Source organism: Rhincodon typus, chromosome 5, assembly GCF_021869965.1.
Source record: "Rhincodon typus isolate 14 chromosome 5, sRhiTyp1.1, whole genome shotgun sequence".
NCBI lineage: Eukaryota > Metazoa > Chordata > Chondrichthyes > Orectolobiformes > Rhincodontidae > Rhincodon > Rhincodon typus.
Genome location: NC_063336.1, coordinates 6,762,672 through 6,772,896, shown reverse-complemented (window position 1 = coordinate 6,772,896; position 10,225 = coordinate 6,762,672). Strand labels below are relative to the sequence as shown.

The 10,225-nt window shown below is 45.3% G+C and overlaps 1 protein-coding gene across 1 annotated transcript in view; it reads right to left on the bottom strand.

The window, feature by feature from the left end:
* Positions 1 to 433: 433 nt before the first annotated feature.
* susd4 (sushi domain containing 4) overlaps positions 434 to 10,225 on the bottom strand; it is a 95,740-nt gene continuing 85,948 nt past the window's right edge. The window contains exons 8-9 of the mRNA XM_048596646.1: positions 7,172 to 7,316; positions 434 to 926 (exon numbers count right to left, since the gene is read on the bottom strand). Coding sequence (XP_048452603.1) covers positions 434 to 926; positions 7,172 to 7,316 — 638 coding nt within the window. The remainder of the gene's footprint in view (positions 927 to 7,171; positions 7,317 to 10,225) is intronic.

Here is a 10,225-nt window from a genome sequence, read left to right as displayed (position 1 = left end):
CACCCCCCCACAACCAATTCCACACCCCCCATCAACCAATTCCACACTCACACCATCTCCACAGACCCCACCACCAGATACCCCTAGACCAGCTGTAGCCCTAAGTTATCCTGGTCAGTTCCCCTCCTCCACTAGTTTTAGCTTATCCAAAACTCTGCAGTCATTTATCACATCAGTTCATTCAAATTATTGTTATCCAATTTACTGTAAATCCCAACGGCCTCACTTTTTCATATCTCTACAACCTTCTGCAAACATTAAATGTTTTCCAATACTCTCCATTTCTGTGACATCAAGCCCAGGTACACCTCTCCCTGTTCCCAGTTTTGTCCCACTATTGAAGATTATATTACTAGCTCCCCTTGTTGGAGATCCCATGACTTGGGCCCACCTTCTTCTAAACTGTCCCCACTCCCAGAATCTCTTCCCACCATTACTGAGTCACTACTCCTCCCCCCAGCTGTCTCCCTTCTGTATTTTGCCATCGACTGTACCATAGCCCAACTCTTGCAGTGGCTTCCGTTCTGGGTACTGAGCACTCACCATCTGCGATGTTAATGCTAGGAGACGTTGAAGCGGTGTTCTCAGTTTCTGGGCCGTCGACGATATCCTCAGTGATAGGGTGCGTGGCCGCTGTATCAAATGACATCGATGGTGATGAGTCCTCCCATTTCCCAGGCCCCGAGCAGTCCAGTTGGCCAGGCCGCTCTGTAGGAGTGGGATTGGCAGCTACCACACGGTCCACGGGCCGGCCTGGGTAGGCCGGAGGGTTCTGGTCATCTTGCTGGGTCTGCTCTGCGGGGGCCATGACCTCGGGCACAGGGTCGCTATTGGTGGAGTTGCAAACAGCCTCGTCGTAGGTGGGCAATATGACTGGAATGCCATCAACCACCACAAAATGGCGGCCACCTGAGGAGTCTTGATCGCTACCGAAGAAACAAGTCAACAAGGTCACTTTGCTAGAGGAGACGGTGAGGTGTCAGTGCTGACTTATATCACCCAGGGTTCTGTTACCGTTAAACTCAACACTTCCAATGTTTCTGGCTCACCTCTCCCCACCACCCCCTCCCCCAAACCCTTTTCCATCCTCCAGAAACTTGAGTTCATCCAAATCTTTTTGGCCAGTATCCCAACTCACACCAAATCCCTCTACCCACTGTGCTCCCTGACCTATAGTGGCTCCAAGTCTGGCAACCTTTTTAAAATTCTCATCATTGAGTTGAAATCTCTATCTCTGTAACATCGAGCAGGCCTCTCACATCTCTGGACTCCTCCAACTCTGGCCTCTTGTGTCTCCCTGATTTCCACTGATCCACCATTGGTGACCACACCTTCACCTGCCAAGGCCTGAAACTCTTCGATTCCTTCCCTACACCCTCCCCACCCTATTTACCTGTTTGTCTCTTTTTAAAATGTTCTTTAAAACCAACCTCTTTGACCAAGTCTTTTCCTCTCCTCCCTTAATAAACATGGGTTCATTCAAATTCAATTTTGCTGCTGTTTACAATTTATTCTTCATGTGAAAAGAGTTTGCAATGACACATGTCGCAGATTTATTAAGTAGAAAGTCCTTTTTATTGTATGCAATTTGAGCTACAGGAGACAACACTGAGTAAACATTGTAACATTCAGACAACAGGCAGCTACAAGAGGTTGCTCCATTTGGAGTCCCACTGCTGTGTTTGATTCTGCCTAGCAATAATGGTATAGCTTGTTGCAAGGTTTCCAGTAGGTCACTCAAAACAGATCTGGTGACAGTGAAGAGCAGTTATGAGGTCACCAATAGTTGGAGAGGGAGACAAATAGAGATGGAGGCAGGCTCCATGAGGAACACTTACACTGGAACTGTTAAACTGTTAAACCATTAACCCCTCCCACCCTGGTTATAATCTCTTCCAACCTCTTCCATTGGGCAGGAGATACAAAAGCTTAAACACACGTACCAACAGATTCAAGAACAGCTTCTTCCCCGCTGTTAGTAGACTTCTGAATGGACCTCTCAAATTTTAAATCTAATGCTGATCTTGTTCTTTGTGCACCTTCTCTGCAGCTGTAACATGGTATTCCTCGCTCTGTTCTATCACCCTAATGCACTTTGTGTGGTATGATCTGCCTGTGCTGTATGCAAAACAAAGCATTTCACTGTACCTAGGTACATGTGACAATTACAAATCAAAGCAAATCAAATCAAAAGCTGTGCTGTTGTGCAGGTGACTAGGGGCCAGTCAGGACTCAGGAGGAGGTTCTTGGAGCCAGGGGTGCATTGTTAATTGTATTGCTGGGGCTCAGTGAGAGATCCAGAGCTGTTGGATAAATCTGTGCAGTGGGAACACAGGAAGAGGTTCCAGCAGTCGGGAATTACTGCCAAACGTTTGAAGGTTCAGCAGAAGTTCTGGAGCTGTCACAGCTACGTAGAAGCCTTGTGCTATGAAGAGTTCAGGGAAGCTGAGTGAGGGTGAAGACAAAATACAGTTATTGTTTGGTATAACTAAGGCAAGATAGAGCCCAGAAAAAAAAATTCAAAGCAGTTTTAACTTGGTGAAGCAAGCTGTCTGTGAAAAGGCAGGGGGTTGTGCCTGTGAGTAAAATGTTGGACTGTGGTTTTTAAGAAGCCAGAAGAAATTGGACCCAGGAAAAGAAGGTGAACCAGCAGAACAGGAGCCCGTGTTGAGGCAGTCCATGACAGGGCTGTTTTAGAAGAAGTTTCAAGACCAGAACATTGAAAATGATTGTAATCCCTTGTGAAGTTTTAATGAGATTTAGTGACTCACAATATTTCTCACATCTGGGGGAGGGGATTGCTGAGAAATCCATGGGATCTGTCTTGATCACATTTGCTGTTTGGTGTGTTGAATGCGGTGATCAACCATAGTTTGTTTGTTACCCATATCTGCCTCATATTAATTTCAGGACGTTAGAAAGCAAATCCTATCTATCCTGGCACAGTCTAAACCATTTTTGCATGATTGTTTGGGTAGGTTTAGTGTATAATAGTTTTTTTTTGATCGAAGTAAACTGACTGGTTAACCTGGCATGCTGGATAATTGACCATATCCCTCTGGTTACATTAACCATTTGTCATGACCAGGGGAGGAGTGGGATGAGAGATAATTTGATGTAATCTCAGTCATAACAACATAACTGTTAAACAGATCTGTAACAGCAGTTTAACAGTACTCACATGAAAAATGCCAATGTCTCAAATATGCTGTTTTGGGAGTTTGGCATCCAGGCTTCAGACTCATTGAAACAGAGGGGCTCAGGATTCTCACAGAGTCAGAAAGACTCTATAGAACTTTTAAAATGAATAGTGAGGTACAAAGGTGTCACCCTATTTCCAGTAGGTCTAATTTTGGAAAGCTTCAGCCTTATCTTTTACACTAATGTGTTGGGCCCTTCCATCATTGAGGATGGGGATATTTGAGGAGCCTCCTCCAGTGAGTTGTTTAATTGTCCACCACCATTCAAACTGGATGTGGCAGGTCTGCGGAGCTTAGATCTGATCCGTTGTTTGTGGGATCGCTTAGCTTTGTCTATCATTTCCTGCTTTCGCTGTTTGGTGTGCAAATAGTCCTGTTTGGTGGCTTCACCAGGTTGATACCTCATCTTCAAGTCTGTCTGGTGTTGCTCCTGGCATGCCCTACTGCACTCTCCATTGAACCAGGGTTGATCCCCTGGCTTGATGGTAATGGTTGAGTGGGGGATATGCCGGGCCATGAGGTTACAGATTGAGCTGGAGTACAATTCTGCTGCTGTTGATGGCCCACAGCGTCTCATGGATGCCCAGTCTTCAGTTGCTAGATCTGTGCGAAGTCTGTCCCATTTAGCACGGTGATAGTGCCACACAACATGATGGAGGTTGTTCTCAATGTGAAGCCGGGCTTCGTCTCCACAAGGACTGTGCAGGATTCATTTCTTACCAATAAAGTCATGGACAGATACATCTGTGAAGGATAGACTGGTGAGGATGAGATGCCGTAGCCGTTTTACCACTGATTGGTTCCCACACCACCTGCTGCAGGCCCAGTCTTGCACCTATATCCTTTAGGACTTGACCAGCTCACTCTGTGTTGCTGCAGCTGAGCCACTCTCGGTGGTGGATATTAAAATCCCCCACCCAGAGTACATTTTGTGCCCTTGTCACCCTCAATGTTTCATCCAAGTGTTGTTCAACATGGAGGAGTACCGATTCGTTGGCTGAGGGAGGATGATACATGACAATCAGCAGTAGGTTTCCTTGCCCATGTTTAACCTGAAGCCATGAGAATTCATGGGGTCCGGAGTTGATGCTGAGAATGCCCAGAGCAACTCCCACCCGACTGTATACCACTGTCGCCCCCTCTGCTGGGTCTGTCCTGCCAATGTGGCAGTTTTCCAATTTTGGCACAAGTCTCCAAGAGTTATTAAGGAGGACTTCACTGCTCTTGACACTGTTGTTTCCATCGCCTTGCTTGATGCCACATGGTTCATCCAGCTTCAATCCTTCTTGACATTTTTGTAGCTGTCTAATACAACTGAGTTGATGGCTGGGCCATTTCAGAGGGACAGTGAAGAGGTAGCCACATTGTTGTGGGTCTAGAGTCACCTATTGGCCAGACTGAGGAAGGACATCAATTTATTTTCCTAAAATCGTCTTTACAAACAATGGGGTGATCATTTCATGCTCATCATTAGATTTCAATTACATTTATTGGAATTTAAACCAGAACTGGGATTGAACCTATGTCTTCCAAAGCTAATCCAGTCACATTACCATCCCTAAGGCCTTGCTACTGCTTTCCCTACTGTTAGAGACCACATGGTTAAGAGTGATTGTTATGCAATACAATTTCAATAAGTAATGGTTAAGAGCAATGAATAATCTAAAGTAGAGCAGGTAAATTGGGACAAGATGAATCCCACTGGAATGGGACGGAATCCTGCCAGGATAAAATTCAAGTAAAATGTCACAGGAAAGTCCATATGAGGACACTGGGTAATCACTGACTCTGATAGGATATAGGTACATTGCAGTAGGGATGAAAGGTATGGAACAAAAACCAGGACTCCTTGGATATGAGGGAGTTAGAGAACGTACTGACACCAAAAAGTAAAGTGAATTCTTCAAAGGAGATCCAGGCCAAATCCATTAAGTTGAGGGGGAAGTGAAAAGGGAAATAAGAGTGGCAAAAGAAAAATAGAAAAACAGAAATGGCAGTCAACATAAAAGTGTTCCCAAAAATCTTCTCCCAGTACATGAGTAATGATCAGGTGTGAGGTGGGAAGGTACAATTAGAGACAGACAGGTTCACTGAAGAGCTTAGAGATGCTGGGCAATGATGGAATAATTAATGAGTGCTAACTATCACAGCCTGTATGTGTGGGAGGGACAGAAATCTTTATAACATTTACATTTAGATGTGCACTTGCATTGCCAAGGCATTCGGAGCTATGGGGCAAGTGCTGAAAAATGGGGTTAGAATAATGAGGTGGCACGGACACAAAGGGCTGAAGGGTCTTTTTCTGGAGACGTCCCTGACTTTAGGAGTATCAGGAGTTTAGTAAGGAATAGGATGCTGAGAAATATCTGTTGACGTGGAGAAGGCAGGGATAATGGATGAGGTGAAAATGACAAGACAGCATGTACTAGAAAAACAGCCTGGCCATCGAGTGGCTATAAAGCCTGGTCTGAGTCACTTTCATCTCAAGTTGCCCAAGGAAGAGGGAGTCAAAGGGCTTGGCTTTAGCTTTTTAATTTTTTTGAGATAACGCAGATTGGGCAGTGGTAAATGTGATACCCTTATTCATCCTGGCAGGAAGATTACAGACTGCAGAGATCGAAAAGGGTCAGTGCTGAGACCAGTGGGGTTTTCCGATGATGGGGACATGGCTTGAATATTGAAATTTCAAAACATGCTGCAGACAGCGACCTGGGAGGTGCGGTATACTGTGACGACACCAAACAACTGCAACAGGGCGTAGGTTAGCAGAGTAGGCGGGTGGAATTTACGATCGAGAGGTGTTGCAGTTTTTACAGAAGGGACAGGGAATGGTAATATTGATTAAATGCCACAGTGAAAACCAGCCAGGGGTCCGTGAGCATAGATTATAGTCTCCTCACGTTCGGAAGGAGATGAGGGTCCTTGACAGGGTGGAGGTTTCCCAGAAGAAGTTAGTTTGGAGAAGCTAAATTTGTTTTCCCTGGAGAAAAGAAGTGTGCAAGATTACAGGGCCCTACACGGGACATGGAAGAAGGGATAATTAATCATTTCAAAAGGAAATTGGATGGGCATTTGAGGGACATAAACTTACAAAGCTACAGAAATAATGGGCTAATGGGGCTGAATGGTTTGCTACACACAGAATTGGGCTTCTTCTACACTATAATGTTTTGTTTTCAATGTGCACTGTTCTAGAGCAATCTGCTCCCTCTGAAAAGGACTTTGTTGTTGCAAATCTTTTCAAAGTGAATGTTGAGGCATGTTTGGGACCTGTTTGTAGACAGGTTTCCTCTGAAACAGCTTCCGGGCTGCCCTCTCTGTTATTAAATGATTACAGAGGGCCATTTGTATGTGTTAATGCTCTCCACCTCAGTGTGAGGCATTGTCCTGCCTTTTCCCTGTCATCCTGCAATTTTCATTCACCTCAGAGTCTATTCCAGTTTAGTTTTGAACACTGTGATTGAACTTGTCTCTACAACATTTGCAGTGCATTCCTCATCTTAACCAGTCACTCATCACCTTCCATTATGTTACCTTGGACTCTTTGTTATTTATCCTTTACATTAATGACGTCTGGTCCTTGAACCTTCCACCAGTGGGGACAGGCTCTTCTCAATATCTATTCTGTGCAGATCCCTCATGATCCCAAACCCCTCTATTGAATCACCTGTCAACCTTCTCTTCTCTAATTCCAACCCCTATCCAATTTATCCTCAAAATGTAGTCCCACATCCTTGGGCCATTTGTGTCCATCTTTTATGCACCCTCTTTATGGAGTCCAGTGGATTTGCTGCATATTTTATGTAAGACAGTGTGAATGTAGCTTGAGTCTAGGAGCTTCATCCCTGCTGAGGCCTGAACTAAGCTCGATGTTGCTACAGACTGTTTGCAGAGCTCCATTCCCCAGTACAATGTCTAATGCCCCCCAAACTGTAGCCAAGTTAAACAAAATGGTGCCAATTTCTGCTTACCCAGACTGGCATGGTGACTTCAGCTTGATGTGAAAGGCTTTGACAAAGACCACAAGGAGTAGGGCCAGAAGGACACTGATGGCTGTGAAAGCCACAATCTTCCAGGTGGATATGACAGCTTCCTCAGAGTCTGACCAGGCTTGATCTGCAAGAGAGAGACTGAGTGGTAAGTGACTGCGAAAATGACCGGGTGTTAAATCAGCAGAACCAAACGTGCTGGGAGAAAGGCAAATCAGTGTGAAATTGGCCAGATGCTCACTGGCAGATCCGCTCAGTACTTCACTCAGCAGGACAAACAGGGGTAATGTTACTAGATTACCAATCCAGGTCAATATCCCACAAGCATGGGTTCAAATTCCACACTGGCAAACTGTGAAATTTGAATTCATTAAAATTAAGCATTAAAAGCATCCTCATGGTGACCACTGTCAATTATCATCAAAACCTATCTAGTTCACTGATGTCCTTTAGGGAAGGAAGCTTTTTTTAAATTCTCTGGTAGGATTGGCTGGCCTGTATTGTTAATCAGTCCCTGGCATCTGCTGTTTTTATCTTCTCTGACCTACACCTGTCAAAGGAATTTTTGAAAAAGCTGCCATAAGGTGCTGGAAGACTGGATGTGGTTGGCCAACGTGGTGCCATTATTTAGGAAAGGTGGTAAGGAAAAGCCAGGACTTATACATTTAATGGTAAGGTGCTGGGGAGTGTTGCCAAACAGAGAGACCTAGGGGGGTGCAGGTTCGTAGTTCCTTGAAAGTGGAGTCACAGGTTGATAGGATACAGAAGAAGGCATTTGATATGCTTGCCTTTATTGGTCAGTGCATTGAATATAGGAGTTGGGAGGTCGTGTTGTGGCTGTACAGGACATTGGTTAGGGCCACTTTTGGAATACTGTGTTCAATTCTGGTCTCAAGTTGTGAAACTTGAAACAGTTCAGAAAAGATTTACAAGGAATGTTAGAACATAAGAACCAGGAGCAGGAGTAGGCCATCTGGCCCGTTGACCCTGCTCCGCCATTTAATAAGATCATGGCTGATCTTTCTGTGGACTCAGCTCCACTTACCAGCCTGCTCACCATAACCTTTAATTCCATTACTGTACAAAACTTATCTATCTTTGCCTTAAAAACATTCAATGAGGAAGCCTTAACAGCTTCACTGGGCAGGGGATTCCACAGATTCATAACCCTTTGGATGAAGAAGTTTCTCCTCACCTCAGTCCTAAATCTGCTCCCCCTTATTTTGAGGCTATGCCCCCTAGTTCTAGTTTCGCTTGCCAGTGGAAACAATCTCCCTGCTTCTACCTTATCTATTCACTTCATAATTTTATATGTTTCTGTAAGATTCCCCCCTCATTCTTCTGAATTCCAATGAGTATTTTCCCAGTCTACTCAATCTCTCCTCATAAGCCAACCCTCTCAACTCTGGAACCAACGTAGTGAATCTCCTCTGTAACACCACCCCGGCCCCCCCACCCACCCCTCAGTGCCTGTATGTCCTTTCTCAAGTAAGGAGACCAAAACTGTACACAGTACTCCAGGTGTGGCCTCACCACGTCCCTATACAGCTGCAGCATAGCCTCTCGGTTTTTAAACTCCATCCCTCGAGCAATGGCAGACAAAATTCCATTTGCCTTTTTAATCACCTGCTGTACCTGCAATCCCACCTTCAGCGATTCATGCACGTGGACACCCAAGTCCCTCTGCACAGCAGCATGCTGCAATTTTTCACCATTTAAATAATAGTCTTTTTTACTGTTATTCCTACCAAAATGGATGACTTCACATTTATCAACATTGTACTCCATCTGCCAGACCTTCACTCACTCACTCAAACTATCTATATCCCTCTGCAAGCTTTCAGAGTCCTCTGCACACTTTGCTCTACCACTCATCTTAGTGTCATCCGCAAACTTTGACACACTACACATGGTCCCCGACTCCAAGTCATCTACGTTGCCAGGGTTGGAGGGTTTGATCTATAGGGAGAACCTGAATAGGCTGGGGCTTTTTTCCCTGGAGTGTCGGAGACTGAGGGGTGACCTTATAGAGGTTTATAAAATCATGAGGGGCATGGATAGGGTGAATAGCCAAGGTCTTTTCCCCAGTACAGGGGAGTTCAAAACTAGAGGGTATAAGTCTAAGGTGAGAGGGGAAAGATTTAAAAGGGACTGAAGGGGCAACTTTTTCACACAGATGGAATGAGCTGCCAGAGGAAGTGGCGGAGGCTGGTACAATTATAACATTTAAAAGGCATCTGGAAGGGTATTTGAATAGCAAGGGTTTAGAGGGAAATGGGCCAAATACTGGCAAATGGGACTTGATTAATTTAGGATATCTGGTCGGCATGGACAGGTTGGACCGAAGGGTCTGTTTTTGTGCTTTACAGCTCTATGACTCTATGATGGAACATGTTATCCCATTTCCCTTGTTTACTAGTACAGTGTATTATACAATACCTTGTCCCATTGGTCATTGCTCACTCCCTGAGCATCATCTGAACAGGAGTATCCCCTCCCATACAGTACCACATAACGGGGATGGGGCTCACATGGTGCAATGTTAATGTCCCTACCTCTGGTTCAAGCCTCACCTTATCCTGAGGTGTCTGATCAGGTTGATAAGAAATTACCTATCACACTAAGCGAGCGCTGTAAATGAGATCCGACTGAAACATGCAATGTCCTGAGGGTACAGGGTGGATATGGGAAGGCCGCACCCTGTCGTGGAACAAGACGTAACAAGGTGTAGAGCTGGATGAACACAGCAGGCCAAGCAGCATCAGAGCAGCAGGAAAGCTGACGTTTTGGGCCTAGACCCTTCTTCAGAAATGGGGGAGGGGAAGGGGGTTCTGAAATAAATAGGGAGAGAGGGGGAGGCGGATAGAAGATGGATAGAGGAGAAGATAGGTGGAGAGGAGACAGACAGGTCAAAGAGGCAGGCATGGAGCCAGTAAAGGCGAGTGTAGATGGGGAGGTAGTGAGGAGATAGGTCAGTCCAGGGAGGACGGACAGGTCAAGGGGGCGGGATGAGGTTAGTAGGTAGGAGATGGGGGT